The sequence below is a fragment of the Rutilus rutilus genome (assembly GCF_951802725.1).
Source record: "Rutilus rutilus genome assembly, chromosome: 7".
Taxonomy (NCBI): domain Eukaryota; kingdom Metazoa; phylum Chordata; class Actinopteri; order Cypriniformes; family Leuciscidae; genus Rutilus; species Rutilus rutilus.
In genome coordinates this window covers 11643772-11664201 of record NC_140221.1, presented here as the reverse complement: position 1 = coordinate 11664201, position 20430 = coordinate 11643772, and the positions used below count along the sequence as shown (strand labels likewise).

General features: G+C 38.5%; 1 protein-coding gene across 1 annotated transcript; it reads left to right on the top strand.

The window, feature by feature from the left end:
• The first annotated feature begins 41 nt into the window (after positions 1-41).
• anapc2 (anaphase promoting complex subunit 2) lies at positions 42-20345 on the top strand. The gene is made up of 14 exons (XM_084414851.1): positions 42-326; positions 446-701; positions 1663-1987; positions 3071-3203; positions 5239-5440; positions 5878-5997; positions 6089-6206; positions 6315-6493; positions 9437-9578; positions 11864-11939; positions 12093-12296; positions 14053-14185; positions 19450-19691; positions 20040-20345. Exons 1-14 carry the CDS (start codon positions 261-263, stop codon positions 20250-20252), a joined length of 2409 nt encoding a protein of 802 aa, XP_084270977.1. The 5' UTR covers positions 42-260; the 3' UTR covers positions 20253-20345.
• The last annotated feature ends 85 nt before the right edge of the window (positions 20346-20430 follow it).

Here is a 20430-nt window from a genome sequence, read left to right as displayed (position 1 = left end):
TATTATTATTAACAACACTGCCATTTTAGACAACTTCCGGCATCGACAATGTCGTCATCGACGCGCGACATGATTTTAAAGAAGAGCGCTACAATTTCTCCGTGTAACAACGGTTGACAATCTTTCGAATGGCTTTGATCTTATAATTTTGTCACTAAATTTGAGTCTCGTAGTAAAATGACTATGCACGTATGGTAACGGCACCGAACAATATACCTTTAACCCAGGATATATGACTATTGTTTACAGTCTGAGTTGGAATGAACGAGGTGCAGACAATGCCACAGGGACTGTCAGCAGCCTGGGACACCGTGACATCTGCACTGGTGAGTGGTAAATATACTGCAGTGTATAAAATATCATTTTGGACATGACCATGTTATAGCATGGTATTGTTGAAGGACATTTGCGTGTCAAAAGCTGTAACCCAACCATGTCTCTTTAGGTGTCTCCTCTGCCAACCAATGCTTTGACAGATGAGGTTCTCTGTGATGCCATGGCCCTGCTGGGTGGGCATGGACTGGGTCAGTATGTGGAGGGTTGGCTGCTGGAGACTCTGCAGGTTCGTTTGACTACATCTGTTGCTCCTGAGTTCTGGACGGGGCTCAAGCAGCCAGAGGGAGAGTCTCAGGAGAGGGACAGGGCAAATGCTTTACTTAAAGCCTTCAGAAACCTTCTGCAACAGCTGGAACCTTTCCTTGGTATGTCACAACTATATTTTAGCGAAGCCTATGTGTTTTGGGGGTTAGACAGGTATAGGGTTTGCATATTGTTGCTGACCCATTGACAATTTTTATTTATTTATTTGGAAACATCAAACTATATATATTGTACTTATTTGTTGCTGGTTGCAACTCATGAAATTGCATGAAATCTGTCAGGAATATTACAACCCAAAATCAAGATTAATTTATTATATTTATGATACATAACATTACGCTGTCAGAAGTAGATTTTAGAAGTGTTGATATAGGTAAATTAGCCACAATTCAGTTCAAGTTTCAGGAACTGTATGTTCAATAAAAACAGTAGTTATTAAGTTATCATACTGGTGGTATGATTTCAGTTTACGTATCCTGATTGTATGCTTTTTTTATCACTATATTATTACAATTAATGGCAAATGGAATGTTTGGAAATGTAAACTGAAATTTCCTACTGACACACTACAGCAAAATATATAAATAACTGGTTTAAAACTTTTTTCTTTTTTTTGTTGGTGTGAACATACTAACGTGCCTAAGACTTTTGCATAGTACTGTATATTCAAATAGAAAACAGTTTTTTTTTTTTTTTTGTAAAAATATTTCACAATATTACTGTTTTGATGTATTTTGAATCAAATAAATGCAACCTTGGTTAGCAGAAGAGGCTTCTTTTAAAAACATAAAAAATCTTACTGATTTAAAACTTTTGAACCTTTACATATATATGGTTAGTGTTTGTTGTGTACTAAATATGAGACAAATTCATGCTGATTTTATTTTTTATGCTGATTTGCTGAGTTTTTTTTTTTGCTTTACAATAATGAGAATTTTGGAGTGTAATGTTATTCATTTCCATTGATATAATGCCATAATGTGAAATCTGAATAGTTTTAACTTGTCCAGTGTTTCCTGAGTCTACCGTTTTAATCGTACTCTCCCTTTTTTTCCTGTCAAGGTGGTCTTGAGAGACTGGGCTCATGGCAGGATGAGAGCCGCGGGGGTCTGTGTGGTCCAGGGGCCCGTGGTCTGACTGAGAGAGCTTTCTCTGTCGTTCGTGCCATTCTCCTGTTCTCTCCTCCACCTGTGCTGCAGGAGCGTGTGTTGGAGTTTTATAGCCGCACATTCTCTGTGCACATGAGTCAGGCAGGGGAAGCTGTGGAGGTTGAGGAGGCCACTGCGGAACAAAATGAAGGCGGTTTGTGTCCAGGCTGTGCCGCCCTCCTTCACCTGTGTTGGTGTCAGGAAGCTCTAGAGCAGCTTCAAGAGCTCAGCCACATACTGTGAGTTGAAGAGAAGTACCATTCTGATTCAACTATAGATGCTTACTACATCCTAGTATTTTTTTAAAACACTATATAACATTATGCAGTATTCACTGCAGTATGTTACATAGTTTATTGCATTTGGCACATTGCTATGTGGCATCAGGAAGGAATGATCTGGAAATAAATATGATTATTTTGAAAACTTCAATTAGGAGTGTGCGATATTGACGAAAATGATATCTCAATATTTTCTGGTATTTCATTCAACCAATTTGTTTAAAGTGACTGTCTTTAAGAGTAGGTAATTGAATCTTTGACTCACCTAACTTAAAAAAAAAAAAGCAGAATCTTCAGTAATGAAACACTGTTGTGCTCTGCTTGAAGTCACACAACGGTTCTGTTGTGGCTTGGTTCGAAACAATTTTTGTTGGTGAAATTGAGCAAAAACCTATGTTATAAACAATATTCTGTCTAAAATATAACTTTCAATATTAACTTATTTATTGAATTGTATAAATCCTTATCACATTTGCAATCATGCTCATATTCAGGAAAAACAGCTTCTTGCTTGTGTGATTTTATGTAATTATATCATATATGATATAAATATAACAACAATGCATTCGTATAGGTTACATCACACAGTTAAAGTGTGCACTCTCAAGTCATGCTCTTATTTGTTTTTTTTGTAAAATGGGTGACACTCAGTAATGTCAGTTCACACATTGTTAAAACAACAATTACTGTATTAACGTAGATGATGCATATTACTTTTAATCTTTTTTTTTTTTTTTAAATGCCATGGCAGCTTATGGCAATAGCTTATGGCAGACTGATCAAATGAGTCAAGGAGGAGATGTTGAACGTGATAGGTGATATTCTGGCTTATTAATCACACTAGTCATGGAAGGTCATGTTTGTTGATCTCATTGCATTGTTACATTATTCCACACATACAGAAAATATGCATATTCTGTGATATGTACTTCAAATGTAGTATGGTTGTCTTCAATTCCAAATATACTAATGTGACGTTTGTTGCAGAGGTAGAGTACTGGGATATATAACGCCTTAATAAATGTGTTTGGTGATTTTCAGCTCCAGACTACAGCTGTTAGAACGCGTGAGCTCTGAGGCCGTGACCAGCATCCTGCACCAGCTGATAGAGCAGAGGATGGAGCAGCGCTGCAGGGGAGAATACGAGAGCTCTTTTCTCACAGACTTCAATGATGTACACAACTTTCATTCAGTTACACAGCAGAAAACATTTTATTTTATATGATCTACAGAAACATTAACCGTGTTGATACTCAAACTTGTATCGACATTCCATTAAGAATCCAAAATGTGTCACTTGATCCATGTAGTTTTAAAATTATGTGCATTAGTTAACAAAACCTTGGCCAACATGACTTCAGCGTGAGCAAATCCTGATGTGTGCTAATTGAAATCATTACTCAAAACTATTGAACTTTTAAAGTTATGAAAACAAATATGAGTAAAAAACACAACATTTTTACATTTTCTAGAGAAAATGTTAGTGGTTCTCTCTTGTGCAAAAATCACTGCCTTAAAGCCGATCTCTTCAACCACAATGCGGATTATAAACTAAAGTTTAATATTGAGGGTTTGGGGATGTTCAGCAGCTATGTATGAACAGTAGTAGTCTTGCAAATACAACACATTTTACAAATACCACTAATAATAAAAGGTTGTGCTTGTCTAGATTTAATAAGTAAATAATATTCAGCTTCATTATTCCATCACACAAATTAGAGACATTTTCTATTCAAAATGGTCAATTGGTTAAAAAAACAATACATCATAAAAATTATAGGTGCACTTTATTTAAAAGTACAGTTGTTGTTAAAAGTTTACATATTCCTTGCAGAATCTCTAAAAAAGTTAAATATTTTTTCATAATAAGAGGGATCATAAAAAATGCTTTATTTTTTATTTAATACCGTCCTGAATAAGATATTTACATAAAAAATAATTACATATAGTCCACAAGACAAAATAATAGTTTTAAAAAGTTTGACCCCTTTCAAAAGTTTGCATACGCTTGATTCTTAAGTGTACACAGTGGTGTACACAGTAGTGTGTCTTAACCTAGATGATCCACCTAGATGACTGTTTTTTGTTTTCTGATGGCATTAAGAACCGGTGGTGAAAACTTTTGAACAGGATGAAGATCAGGATGAAACATTTATTTTGTTTAAAGATTATATATTTTTTTATTTAGTTCTACCCTTCAGAAGCTACAGAAGATACTTGGATGCTTCCCAGAAGACAAATTAGGTAACATTTATCCTGATTTTCAAATTGAAAAAGTTTTCACCCCCTGCCCGGCTCTTAATGCATCGTGTTTCCTTCTTGAGCATCAGTATATGTTTTTTTTTACCTTTTGTTATAGTTGTGTTTGAGTCCCTCAATTTTCCTCAGTGGGAAAAGATGGATCTCAAAATCATACAGTCACTGCTGGAAAGGGTTCAAATATGCAGGGTAAAATATGCTGGAAAACCAAAGAATTTGCAGGACCTGGAGGATTTTTCTGAAAAACAGTGGGCAGTTTAACTGTTCAGGACAAACAGTTGTGGATCATCCAGGTGACCACACACCACATTAAGAATCAAGCGTATGTACACTTTTTAATGGGGTTATTTTTATAAATTCAACTATTATTGTATTATTGTGGACCATTTGTAAACATATTTTTTATAAAATATTTTATTCAGGACAGTTCTCAATAAAAAATAATAATAACATGCATTTTTTCATGATCCCTCTTGTTGTGTTAACATAATTAACATTTAGCAAATTCTGCAAGGTGCATGTAAACTTTGACCACAACTGTATGTGTACTTTACTAACAAAGTACTGAGTAATATGAGGTAACTACACTAGTCAACATTTGAAGTGGATCAAAACCTTTCATCAAAGGTATACATGAATTTTGAACAATACCCGTAGGACAACTTTGATGAACTTTTTTGATCCACTTTACTTGTTGACTAGTGTACATACAGTAGGTTAAAGTCAGGTTCAAGGCTAGTTACCTTGAGTAGTTGACTAGTTACCCAGTTATTTTAACTATTGTAGTTACATAGTATGTACCTGCAGAACATGAATGAAAAGTTACCAAAATCATAACTGAAATTGATTAAATGTTCCTTGTCATTTTTTGCTTCATTTGTGAACACAAGCTCTCTTTTTATATTTTAATATTCAAGGTTAAAGTGCCTAATTAATCACTGTGTTTCCAGTGGTTGGGGCAGGTTTTAGGATGGCTGAGCAGGGTGTTTGCCAGTAAGGTGGAAGAGGTGGGCAACGATGCCACAACCACAGATGGCAAGACGGGTCAGCCAATCAATGCTCTCCTCCAGCGCTGGCACTGTCACATGCACCAGTTTTTCTGCCGTATCTACGTAAACATGAGGATCGAAGAACTCTTCAGCATCATACGAGGTGAGAAAGAAACTCCATTTGTGTAGCATACTGCTTGTTAAGGGTTCTCAGTGGGGTCTCAGTGGGTAGCACTGTCGCCTCACAGCAAGAAGGTCCCGTCTGAGTCAGGAGTCTTTTCTGTGTGGAGTTTGCATATTCTTCCTGTGTAAGCATGAGTTTCCTATGGGTGCTCCGTTTTCTCCCACACAGTCCAAAGACATGCAGGTTAGGTGGATTAGACATGTCAAATTGGCCGTAAGAGTGTGTGTGAGTGTGATAGACAGGAAGGGAATTTGGTGTAAAACCTGTGCCAAATCCAATGTGTGTGTGCGGATAATTCAGATGAAGCGAACCCTGCAAACGAGCGGGGCTAATGCTAGGAAAACGTATATACTGCATGTAATCTTATCCTAGTTGGTTTCATTCCATTTGTATTTTTCTCTGCTTAATTGTTGCAGATTTTCCAGAGTCTATTCCCGCCATTGAGGATCTTAAGTTCTGTCTGGAAAGGACCAATCAGAGACAGCAGCTTCTGGCCTCTCTCAAATCAGCCTTTGAAACACGACTGCTGCATCCAGGTCGGTGATTCAGGCCATTTTCACACTCGCGGAATACGAAACTCGTGTAAAAATGTTCTGACATTTACCATGCTTTTACCTTTCTTTTCAGGAGTCCATACATCTGACATTATCACTGTTTACATCTCAGCCATCAAAGCTCTAAGAGAGCTCGACCCCTCCATGGTCATCTTGCAAGTGGCCTGCCAACCCATTCGCAAGTATCTCAGGTTTGTCAGCTGCACTGGTGTCGTCTGTCTCAAGGAAGTTGTGCTTTTTTGTAAACCAGTTCCAATACTGAAGTGGTTAGTCTTTTATTGTAATGTTGGAAATTACAGAACCCGTGAGGACACTGTGCGCCAGATAGTGGGCAGTCTGACAGGCGATGCGGAGGGCTGTTCTGATCTTGCCAATGAGCTTTCTCGAGCTGACCCTGTTACCTTGGAGACACAGGATAGTGAAGATGAGGGAAGTGATCCAGAGGACTGGACTCCAGATCCTACCGATGCTCTCACAGGTTAGTGTTAACCGCCAACACACACCAACATGAATACTTCAAGCCCCAAGTGAAAGTAACAATTGGCATATACACTCACCTAAAGGATTATTAGGAACACCTGTTCAATTTCTCATTAATGCAATTAACAAATCAACCAATCACATGGCAGTTGCTTCAATGCATTTAGGGGTGTGGTCCTGGTCAAGACAATCTCCTGAACTCCAAACTGAATGTCAGAATGGGAAAGAAAGGTGATTTAAGCAATTTTGAGCGTGGCATGGTTGTTGGTGCCAGACGGGCCGGTCTGAGTATTTCACAATCTGCTCAGTTACTGGGATTTTCACGCACAACCATTTCTAGGGTTTACAAAGAATGGTGTGAAAAGGGAAAAACATCCAGTATGCGGCAGTCCTGTGGGCGAAAATGCCTTGTTGATGCTAGAGGTCAGAGGAGAATGGGCCGACTGATTCAAGCTGATAGAAGAGCAACTTTGACTGAAATAACCACTCGTTACAACCGAGGTATGCAGCAAAGCATTTGTGAAGCCACAACACGCACAACCTTGAGGCGGATGGGCTACAACAGCAGAAGACCCCACCGGGTACCACTCATCTCCACTACAAATAGGAAAAAGAGGCTACAATTTGCACGAGCTCACCAAAATTGGACAGTTGAAGACTGGAAAAATGTTGCCTGGTCTGATGAGTCTCGATTTCTGTTGAGACATTCAGATGGTAGAGTCAGAATTTGGCGTAAACAGAATGAGAACATGGATCCATCATGCCTTGTTACCACTGTGCAGGCTGGTGGTGGTGGTGTAATGGTGTGGGGGATGTTTTCTTGGCACACTTTAGGCCCCTTAGTGCCAATTGGGCATCGTTTAAATGCCACGGCCTACCTGAGCATTGTTTCTGACCATGTCCATCCCTTTATGACCACCATGTACCCATCCTCTGATGGCTACTTCCAGCAGGATAATGCACCATGTCACAAAGCTCGAATCTTTTCAAATTGGTTTCTTGAACATGACAATGAGTTCACTGTACTAAAATGGCCCCCACAGTCACCAGATCTCAACCCAAAAGAGCATCTTTGGGATGTGGTGGAACGGGAGCTTCGTGCCCTGGATGTGCATCCCACAAATCTCCATCAACTGCAAGATGCTATCCTATCAATATGGGCCAACATTTCTAAAGAATGCTTTCAGCACCTTGTTGAATCAATGCCACGTAGAATTAAGGCAGTTCTGAAGGAGAAAGGGGGTCAAACACAGTATTAGTATGGTGTTCCTAATAATCCTTTAGGTGAGTGTATACTGTACGCCGCATACTTACATAAAAAAAAATAAAAAAAAACATTTAAACATTACCATTTAAAAAAACAGTTTTCTATTTTAATATATTTTGAAATGAAATGTATTCCTGTTATGGGCAAAGCTGAATTTACATGATCCTTCAGAAAGCATTCTAATATGCTGATTTGGTTCTCTAGAATTTTTTTTTATTATCAATGTTTTAAAACAGCTTTGCTGTTTTGCAGCCTTTTGCAGCCACCCAAATGCAAAAGCTCATGCCTTAAAATAGCTTGAATGTAATTCACCATTGGATAACTACACCCTTGTCTCATTAAGTATATGCGGTTCTTTGAATATGCAAATTAGCGCCGTCTCCACTAACTTACACCAGCTCAGAGATCCACTCGTTGACGATCACACGTTGACGTGATTGGTTACAAGGTAGTTTGTGACGTCAGAAACACCAGCGATTTCAAACCGCGTTTTTGAGACTGTCTTTGGTTCACTGCAGTTTTAAAGAGAAATGAAAGCTGCAAGCAGCATTTATCGAGGTTCAAGCAGTTAAGGCCTTTAACGCCTTTAAGCACAAAAGCTTCAAAAGTTATTAAGTTTTATTTAGCAAGCATGTAACCACTGACATAATAGATGGAAAAGACCATTTACAGCCAATACAGGCGGTGTACCATAGGAAATATATGGTTTTAAAGCTTTTTAACAGTTATAGCGCCACCTATGGTCCGATCTCCATCAAATTTGGCATGCTTGTTCACCACGATATGACACATATGCTCATAAATTTTGGTGAAGTTCTGAGTTGTCCTTTAGGATTTATAGGCTTTGGAGTGTATTTTGTCACGCCCCTTTTCTAAATGACCCTGGTACAGCCACCCAAATGCAAAAGTTCAACTTTTTTTCAATAACTATTGATCTAGAGAGTCCAGAGAATTGTCCTAGACTGGTCTGGTTCCGATCGGGCGAAAAACCAGGGACTAGTTCGCAAAAGTAGGTTTTGGACAAAATTAGACATAGCAGACAATTTTTCCTGCCTAAATCGAAATTGGAGATACACACTTTGTCCGACTTGAGCCAGGGATCACAGTGGTGTAAGACAAACTGTCCAAGAGTTATGAGCGATTTTGTACTTTTGGGTGCTGTAGCACCACCTATGGGCCAATCGGGCCATGGGCCAGTCATACTCTGATAGGTTCTCCCCAAATTGAGGCCTACCATCTGGCCAGGTTTCAAGTCTCTAGGCCTTACGGTTTGGCCTGCACGATGCGTTTTACAAATCCTTACAATTACAATATGGTTTCAGCATTTCATGCTTGAACCCCTAAATACTCAGCAATGGTGTTGACTTATGAGTTTGCACATGGTTTGTCTTAAGCATGTTAAAAAACACCACATAGACATATAAACAATATTAAAAGCTTGATTTTTGTTTTTGTTTTTTGTACCACATGGGGACTTTAACAATATTAATATCTAAACTAAAGTATCTAATGCTAAATGCAGTTTCATGGCAAGGATGGTGGTATATTTTTTTTCTTAAATTCACCAGTCATTGACCTGTGTGTAGAAAAGTCAATACAAACTGCAGTCACAGAAATATGGGTCCTAACAGGCAGTCCACATTTCAGCTCTCTCTCTTCTCTGTCTTTCTGTAGATAAAACTGGCTCTAAACGGCGTTCTTCTGACATTATTAGTCTGCTGGTCAGCATTTACGGCAGTAAAGAGATCTTCATTAATGAGTACAAGACTGTACTGGCCGACCGACTTCTTCATCAGCTCAACTACAACACAGTCAGGTAACCCACCAATATAATACTCTGTTTCCACTTTCCACTATAATCCTTTACTTAATGCTCCTGAACTAGCTTAATTTGGTTTGGTTTAGTTAAAGCAGAAAATGTGGGACATTGTGTAAAATGCAATAAAATCAAGAATCTGTGATTTGTTAATTCTCTTTCAACTTTATTTAACTGACAAAAGCACAAAGAAAAGTTTTCCAAAGTTTTCTCTGAACAACTTAATTGTATTTTTTAAATATAAACCAATTAAAATTTTGATGGATGCAACACACTCCTAAAAAGTTGGGACTAAGGCACAATTAAAGTGAAAAGCTTATAGTATATCCAAGTTAAATTTTTTTGAAACAGTCCACAATAAGTTTGTGAATTGGTAATCGTGGATGGTATTGTATTTGAGGGTAAAAGGAGCATCTCAGTCTTTGCAAGCAAAGATGGGTCATGGCTCATCACTTTGTGCCAAATATCATGAGAGAATTGTCAAACAATTCAAAAATCACATTTCTCAATGCAAGATTGCAAAGTATTTAGGTATTTCACCTTCTGCCAGACATAATATTGTGAAAATATTCAGGGAATCCAGAGAAATCTCAGTCTGTGTTGGGCAAGGCAGGAAACCTCTGTTGAATATGCGTGACCTTTAAGCCCTCAGACGGCATTACATGAGAAACCGTCATGCTACTCTGTTAAATATAGCCACGTGGCCTCAGGAGTATTTTGGAAAACCGTTGTCTCTTAACAGTCTGCTGCTGCATCAAGAAATGCCACTTGAATCTCTGTTACGCAAGGAGAAATCTTTTCAATACAGAGATGCCGGCAAGTTCTCTGGGCCTGAGCTCATATCAGAGGGTCCAAAACAGTCCATTGGAGTCCACATTTCAGCTTGTTTTTGGGGAAAACGGACATTGAGTTATCTATCCCATAGACAAAAGGGACCATCAAGACTTTCATCAGCTATGGGTGCAAAAGCAAATATCTGTCATTGAATGGGGTGCATCAGTGCAAACTTGGATGTGTGTGAAGGTAACATTGATGTGGAGGCATATATTGGGATTGTACATTTAATGGCATCAAGATGACATCTTTTTTGGGAAGCAAGACAATGCCAGGCCTCATTCAGCATGTGTTACAACAGAGTGATTTCTTAGACACTTTACACCGTAGAAGGGATGTGCTTGACTCCCTGCCTTCAGTACAGATCTGTCTCGTACTTAAAATGTATGGCCAATCATGAAAAGGAGAATCAGACAACGACGACCACAGACTGTTGAGCAGCTGTCTTGTATCAGGTGAGATTGGACAAAGATCCACTTGCAAAACTGCAACAATTATTATCCTCAATTCCCAAACTATTAAAAAGTGTAATTAAAAGGAAAGGTGATGTGACACAGTGTTAAACCTCTGTGCCAACTTATTTGGAATGTGTTGCAGAAAATCCAAATTTAATTAAGTTGTTCAGTGAAAACTTTGGAAACTGACATTTGTCAGTTAAATAAAGTTATATAGAAAGAGAATTAACACATCAAAGATTCTTGATTTTATTGCATTTTATAAATGTCCCAACTTTTCTTGATTTGGGGTTATATTATAGTTTATTCACTTTAACATTTTATCACTTTCTCTCTAACAAAATAGTTTTTACTACTGTAGCTTTAAGGCATGTAGCTTTAACACCCTCCGTTTTGATTAGCTGACATCTCTGCTTGCGAAATAATATAAATGCTTGCTCACAGACTGCTGGTTTGTTTGTTTGCAAAGCTTTACAATGTGCTTTTTTTATTTATTAAGAATTCACAACATTACAAACAATCTTATCCACATAAATTGAATGAATACAATACATAATATACATATAAATTAAATTAAAATATAAATGGAATATATTTCAAATATTATTTTGAAATCATTGAATAAAGACCAGCATTCTTTTTTTTTTTTTTTTTTTTACAATTTGATTGACTTTTGTTAGGCTGTCTAGACTTTCGATAGGCTCTCTTTTTATAGACTGTTTATATATATAAAATAAATATAGGTTTAAAGCAAAAGAGAATGGAATGTGCCGTGTTTTTTTATATGTACAGTACTTGTGTACTTAAATCAAAATTGACAAATCTTATTTTTTATGCAATATTGCAGAATTTATTATAAATGATTTATCCATGCACGTCATTATTTTTAAAATGCCGTTTCACTCAGATATACAGTACGTCACAATAGGGAAGAAAAGACTATTATAATTTTCTTTGCACACTGACTTTAAATTCTCTCTGTGTTTTTGTTTATAGAGAGATTCGCAACGTTGAGCTGTTGAAACTGAGGTTTGGCGAGTCCCACATGCATTACTGCGAGGTGATGCTAAAGGTATGCTTTCCACTCCGCTCGCTTCTCAGCTCTGATCCGCAAATTCACTGCTCTTGGTTATCCGTCATCTTGTTATCATGATATGTGACCTCAATGGGATTTACTTCCATTACGTGTGCTATTTATATTGAACTTGTCTGTCTTCCTCTGCAGGATGTAGCAGACTCTCGGCGCATCAACACTAATATCCGAGATGAGGAGAGTCGTCTTCCTGTAGAGGAGCAGTCTACATTACTGCTGTCTGCCATGATAATATCATCTGAGTTCTGGCCCCAGCTGAAGGAGGAGAAGTTGGAACTGCCTGCAGTTGCTTCTAAAGCCATGGAGGACTACACACACCGCTTTGAGAAACTCAAGGTACTCCAGTCTAGTGGTTCTCAACTGGTTTTGTTTTAGGTCCCAGATTTTACATTGGACATCAAGGGCCCCATTTTAAGCGCATGGTCTAAAGCGCACTTTGGGGCGTGTCCGAATCCACTTTTGCTAGTTTAACGATGGGAAAAATGGTCGGTGCACCCGGCGCATGGTCTAAAAGGGTTGGTCTCTATTCTCTTAATGAGTAATGGGTGTGTTTTGGGCGTAATGTGCAATAGACAAATCAGAGTCTCATCTCCTATTCCCTTTAAAAGCCAGTTGCACTCACGCCATGGCGGACTGCTATTTACATGGCGGAATTTGCAAGCGTAAAGACTGAACGCTTCTCTAGCAAGGAAACGGATCTGCTCGTGCGCGAGGTGAAAGTGCCCAAGCAGACCATTTACGGGACAAGCCGGATTCCACCATATCTTTATGTACACAAAAATAATCTTTTAATATTTGGCATGTTTGTGTGCTGCTGCGTGTCCCTGTGTGTGTAATAATCAGAGTGTACGCACGTTGTGCATAGGGTGGCCATTTCCATAACACCAAAAAGGAGGACACTTTGCGCCATTTAGTGAGGCAAGAATAATTGCATAGGACTCCGGTGTACTCGCAACTACAATACAATTTTGTCCATCATATCAATGGTATCATGATACTGTGATTCTGAAATAGTCTATTCATTGCCAGACAATTTGATCAACGATATATCTTGATGTAGACCTATGTGTAACAGAAGAGGCAAAAAAGTGTTTGTTCACAGTATTTGTATTTATTCAAGACATTGTGATGTCTTTTTCAAAAACTGACCACTGAGATGAACCTGTCTTGAAAAGTGCACAGTGCCTGAAAACATAACATTTCTGGACTTCTGGAAATAACAGAAATACATAAATAAACAAATAATGAATGCGAAAAATAAACAAACACACATTTCAGTTCTTAACAAAGAACTTCACCCTCTGCAGCAGCTCAGGCAACAACAGCACCTCTAGGGTCATCATGGCCAAATTCGTGCTCTTTTGTCCATTCTGGATTAAATGAGGTTTGTAGCCAGCACGTGGACTCCACGATGTGGAGGCTTGTTTACGTTTTTAACCAATGATATATCAGATTTTTTTTTGACACCGCTTTCAGCCAATCATTTGTTTGACAAGAGATCTTACGGCATTAGACGCTATGCTGCTGCTGTGTCCCAATAAAGATTCTAGAGTGGGGTTTTTTAGGCCGATTCAGCGCAACTCCAAAAAGAAGGACAAATGAGTGTCCAGCTTGAGCGGACGGTGGACAGGGGGCTTAAAATCCGGACTGTCCTGCCAAAATCCGGACGTATGGCCACGCTAGTTGTGCACCTGCCTATAGACGCATATTACTAATGCTCCCTTTAAATAACAAAAAAATAATAATACTGCGCCATTGACTTTAGAGTCTAGACCAGGTTTTTGTTGGTCAATGGCGCAGTCTATTTCAGTTCCCTGAAAAACCAGCACGCCCATGGGCGTGGGCATGAAAATGATAACTGCGTCGGGCTGAAACTGGCAAAAAACACTTGTCGCACCTGGCGCTGCATTGCGCCGAATATATGATAAGGCCCAAAAAGTGTTCACCCAACACAGTACCAAGAGTTTGATTAGATTCTTTAGTTCGTTATGATTATACAGGATTTCTCACCTGATTTGTCTTTATGATTCCAGTGTAATATAGAAATATCTTAAGCCATATCTTTTTTTCTTTCTTTTTTGTTGTTGTGCAGGCCATGAGGACTCTGAGGTGGAAGCCTCACCTGGGTTCTGTTACGCTGGACGTGGAGCTGGAGGACAGAACCATCGCAAACCTCACAGTGTCTCCTATCCATGCTGCCATTATTTTACACTTCCAGGACAAAGGTGTGGAAAATTAGTTTACCCAAAAATAATTTCTTCACCCTTATGTCATTCCAAACCTGTATAGGTTTTTTTTGTGGAACACAAAAGAACTTTAGTAAAAATGGCTACGTTTTTCTACATAAAGTAAAAAGCATTTCATTTTGGGTGAAGAATAATACAGGGCCTCTTTACACCTATTAACTTCATAGGTTTTCTCTGATTGGATAGGTATTAGATCATTAAAAGATCAGGTGTAAATGCCCTCCGAAACACATTTGAGATGGATTTAAATCCAATCACTCAAACAATTCAGGAGCATGTAAATGCATCTGGTTGTTGAAACCACATGTAGATTTTACACCTCCTGAAATGGTAAAAAAATAAATGTGTGAGAGCGTGTTATAGGGTACCAGCTCCCGGCAGCCAGATATGACAGCTCTCCTCTGGCCAACGAACGAACAGTGTATGATTATGATTCAGGCAGCATTACAGGTCAGAAGTCAGGTTGGATCAGACTGTTCAGAATATTTATCCAGTTCTATCTGGTTGAAGATCACGCCGGTATGGAAACGGGTTGTAGTAGTGAGTAGTGAGACTACATTATCTAACCGGTGCTGATGCCACTCTCTCTCCTAATGTGGTCTTTGATCTTGAAATTAGCTGATCACAGCTAATCATAAAATGCAGCTCATACCTGTTGCTTGCGTTGATGTGAAGTTAACTTCGCATATAGCGCAGGAATTGAAGATCGGATGGAAATTTTGCAGGGACACGTATATATGGCCAAGTGTAAATGGAACAGTAAAAAGCTAGACTTAGCCATAAACAAACTACACCACAAGTCAAGTCACCTTCATTTATATTGGGATTTTAACAATATAGATTGTTTCAAAGCAGCTTTACAGTGATAATAGGAAATTAAAGTAACAGAGATTGTTTTGGCTTTATAGCAGCTCTAGAATTAAGTTATTGTCCAGCAAAAGTTAGTTTTGTTTGATTAATTTCCGTCGCAACGATCATTAGTTATTAACTTAGGGGCCGCTAACACGACACCGTTCTAACAGAAAACCCTTAAGTTTAAACAAACAAACTTCAGCTGGTCCAAAACGCAGCAGCTAGAGTTCTTACCAGAACCAGGAAGTATGACCATATTAGCCCCATTCTGTCAACACTGCATTGGCTCCCTATTAAACATTGTATACATTTTTAAATATTGCTGATTACTTACAAAGCATTAAATGATTTAGCTCCCCAGTACTTGAGCGAGCTCTTAACGCATTATAGTCCTTCACGTCTATTGCGATCTCTAAAACCCTTAAGTTATCTCTGCGCAAACTTCAAAAACGCGAACCTGTGAGAACGCTGACGGCGTGCACATGCACATTATGTGTTTAGTCTATAGGTATGCGCGTTTGAATATATATGTGCGGAGGCGTGTAGTCCTTCTTTACAAACCAACCCTCAACAAACTACTTGTCTGTCCTTAAAATTCATAATACAGAATTTTTATCGCTTCCGCGTAGCCACGTGAACTGGAATTATCCGACAACGTTTTATCTGTACAGAGGTAAAGGGAAAGGGAAGGAGGCCTTCACAGGGGAGAGACTCGTTGACACTTCAGGACTGCGTTGTTGTCGTGTCCAGGCGCAGGTCCTTCATGATACGGCCTGGGGTAAACCTCGGGATAAACAGAGAGACTAATATTAGCATAGACACCATTCTTCTTCTGATGTAACAAGTACATCAGGATTTATGGGAATTGTTCCCGGTTCCGGCTGACCTAATCTATGCAGCCTAACATTGAATTATAGAAGTCTATAATGTGTTATGTGTATGCTAGGTCAAAGAGATGTGTTTTTAGTCTAGATTTGAACTGACAGAGTGTGTCTGCTTCCCGGACAATGTTAGGAAGACTGTTCCAAAGTTTTGGTGCTAAATAGAAAAAGGATCTACCACCAGCAGTCGATTTTGATATTCTAGGTATTATCAACTGGCCGGAATTTTGAGATCGCAATAGACGTGAAGGACTATAATAGGTTAAGAGCTCGCTCAAGCACTGGGGAGCTAAACCATTTAGTGCTTTGTAAGTAATCCGCAATATTTTAAAATGTATACGATGTTTAATAGGGAGCCAATGCAGTGTTGACAGAATGGGGCTAATATGGTCATACTTCCTGGTTCTGGTAAGAACTCGAGCTGCTGCGTTTTGGACCAGCTGTAGTTTGTTTATTAAGCGTGCAGGGCAACCACCCATAAGAGCATTACAATAGTGTAGCCTTGATGTCATGAACGCATGAACTAATTGTTCCACATTTGTGAATGAGACTATATGACGTAATTTAGATATATTTTTAAGATGGAAAAATGCGGTTTTACAGATACTAGACACGTGACTTTCAAATGAAAGATTGGTATCAAAGAGCACACCCAGGTTCCTAACCGACGACGAAGACTTAACAGAGCAGCCATCAAGTGTTAGACAGTATTCTAGGTTATTATGTGAGGACGTTTTTTTGTCCAATAATTAGAAATCTCTGTTTTTTCAGAATTAAGTAGTAGGAAATTACTAGTTATCTATTAGTAATTTTTTATATCAGCTATGCATTCCGTTCATTTTGTGAATTGGTAAGTTTCGTCAGGGCGTGAAGAAATATAGAGCTGAGTATCATCAGCATAACAGTGAAAACTAATGCCATGCTTCCTAATGATATCTCCTAAGGGTAGCATGTATAGAGTGAACAGCAACGGTCCTAGTACTGAGCCATGTGGTATGCCATTCTGAACTTTTGATCGATAAGACATCTCTTCATTTACTGCTACAAACTGATAACGGTCAGATAAGTATGATTTAAACCATGCTAATGCAATTCCACTAATGCCAACATAATTTCCGAGTCTATTTAAAAGAATGTTGTGGTCAATAGTGTCAAATGCAGCACTAAGATCGAGTAACACTAATAGCGAGATACAACCACGATCGGATGATAAGAGCAAATAATTTGTCTCTCTAATGAGAGCTGTCTCGGCACTATGGTATGGTCTAAATCCTGACTGAAAATCCTCGCAGATATCATTTCTTTCTAAAAAGGAACATAGTTGTCAGGATACTGCCTTTTCTAGTATCTTTGACAGAAAAGGTAGATTCGAGATCGGCCTGTAAATGACTAATTGTGTAGGATCAAGTTGCGTTTTTTTAACAAGCGGTTTAATCATAGCCAGCTTAAAGGTTTTTGGTACATACCCTAATGACAAAGATGAATTAATGATATTAGGATCTATGACCTCTGGAAGCATCTCTTTCAATAGCTTAGTCGGTATAGGGTCTAACATACATGTTTTGATTTAGATGATTTAACGAGTTTAGAAAATTCTTCCCTCTCCTATTGCAATAAATGAATAAAGTTTTTCCCCAAGGAGACTACAATGCACTGCCTGATGCGAGACTTTAGTAGACTGTTGCATAGTTTTAAATTTCTCCCAGATATTATCAATCTTGTTAGTAGAAGTTCATAAAGTCATTACTGCTGTGCTGCTTGGAAATGTCTGGGGTTGAAGATTTATTTAGCCACTGTTTCAAATAAATACCTAGGGTTTTGTTTATTTTCTTCTACTAGGGTTGAAAAATAAGCAGATCTAGCAGCTTTAAAGGCCTCTCTGTACGCAATCGTGCTCTCTTTCCATGAAATGTGACATTTCTTTCAGTTTTGCTCCACTTTTCTGGCTGCTCTCTTAAGGGCCTGAGTGTGCTCATTGTACCATGGCGTTGGACTATTTTCTTTAATCTTCTTTAAGCGCAAAGGAGCAACTTTGTCTAAGGTGCTGGAAAAGAGAGTGCCAAACGTTTCTGTCGCAATATTGAGTTCTTCTAAGCTATCTGGGATGCTGAGGAGATGAAACTGATCAGGAATATTATTAATAAAGCAATCTTTAGTGGCAGAAGTGATAGGTTTAACATATTTGTAACACGGAGTCAACTTTGCAGCCTTGGCTAAATGGAGTATACACGAGACTAGATAATGATCTGAGATGTCATCGCTCTGCTGCAGAATTTCAACGGCATCAACATTGATTCCATGTGATAATATTAGATCTAGAGTATGATTAGAGTATGATTAACGCAATGAGTACGTCCTGACACGTGTTGTCTAACTCCAGTAGAGTTCAGAATGTCTTTAAATGCCAGTCCCAATGCATCTTTTTCGTTATCTACATGTATATTAAAATCACCAACAATTAGGACTTTATCTGCAGCCAGTACTAACTCTGATAGAAAATCAGCAAATTCTTTGATGAAGTCTGTATGGTGGCCTGTAGACCGTAGCCAGCATAAATCTCAAGCATGATTTATCATTTACACTAGATAGTGTTACATTAAGCACCAACACTTCAAAATAATAATATTTAAAACAAGACTTCTCAATAATTCTGAAGATATTACGATAAATTACAGCAACACCTCCCCCTTTGCCTTTCAGAGGAGGCTCATATTTATAACAGTAATCTTGGGGGGTGGACTCATTTAAAGTAATGTAATCGTCTGGTTTTAGCCAGGTTTCTGTCAAACACAGCACATCTAGGTTATGATCTGTAATCATATCATTTACAATAAGTGCTTTTGAAGCAAGGGATCGAATATTCAGCAACTCGAGCTTTATCATTTGTTCATCCGTATTATATCTGTATGACCACACACAGTCATATGACTTGGCGTAACCATCCTTTAGCTATCGAGAACTCTTTCAGTCTTTATAAAAATAAAAATAAAATTTCCCTGAAAGTTTGAGTTAGAATAGTTTGCAAGAGTGTGATTATAAACACAACAAGAACTGACTTCAGCTGAACAACACCCGTAATGCATAATTTTCCTTTCATCACTGTAAAGCTGCTTTGAAACAATCCGTCTTGTATAAAGCGCTACATAAATAAAGGTGACTTGACTTGAAAATGAACTAGTGAGCATATTTAGCAGTTTTCCTGTTCAGTGTGATGACGTTTAATGTGCACAACAACATCTGTTGTCACATTTAGCCACTTGTTAGCAAATGGCTTTTTTTAAGACAAGTAAAAGGTTTTGTAAAAATCACAAGTAGCTATTACTGATGTATTTTATGTTGTAGAATTAAATGTGAAAATATCTTGAGCTTGTGTCAATCACAGACCTTATTTCAGCCATTTAACTTCCCACCGACTTCGGGACGATGGAACTGGAAGTGCTGAAATGCTGAGCATATGCACTACCTAGTCTGCCAATAAGTGACATAATCTTGATTGTTTTTCTTTATTAGGCACATGGACCTTGGAAGAGCTAAGTGGCGTCCTGGGCGTACCTCAAGAGATGGTGCGCAGGAAGTTGGCGCTGTGGCAGCAGCAGGGTGTGCTGCGGGAGGAAGCCGGAGGTCGATATACTGTCCAGGAGACAAGCTCTTGCAGAGAGAGATCTGACAGAAGTGTCATGCTCATAGACAGTGATGAGGAGGGAGACTCCAACACTGCAACACAGTCTGAACAGAGAGAAGAGAAACTACAGGTTAGTTATACACTTCCAACACTTGTCATAACGGTAACATGAACCAATTTATTAACTAACATGAACCAACCATTAGCAATCCATGTGTTACTGTATTTGTTAATCTTTGTTAATGTTAGTTAATAAAAATACAGCTGTTAGTTCATGTTAGTTCACAGTGCATTAACAAAGATTAATAAATGCTGTATACGTGCAGGTCATTATTAGTTCATGTTAACTAATGTAGTTAACTAACAAACCTTATTGTAAAGTGTTACCGTCATAACGCAATAATGTAATACTGCTCAGGGCCTTACTTGCATGCAATGCAAAGTTAATGATAAACTATTTTCCCTTGTTGTTTCTCAGCTGTTCTGGGCCTACATTCAGGCCATGCTGACTAACCTGGAGAGCATGACTTTGGAGAGGATCCACTCCATGCTTCGGATGTTCGTGGCTGCCGGGCCTGGAGTCACTGAGATGGATGTGAATGAGCTGCAAGCCTTCCTGCAGAAGAAAGTCAGAGCCCACCAGCTTATTGTGTCCACTGGTGTCTACAGACTACCTAAGACCACTCAATAGTCAAAAACCAGTAAGCGGAGACCAGAAAAACGATGATGTCAAAGACACAAATTGTTCATTGTGCAAAATAATAAAATTATGACATGTTTGTAATCTCTTGTTGTAATCTTTTTAGTTTGTAAAATATAGTAGGGTCTAGTGAAAATGCTTTTGAGATTGTCTTAAATTGAAATACAAA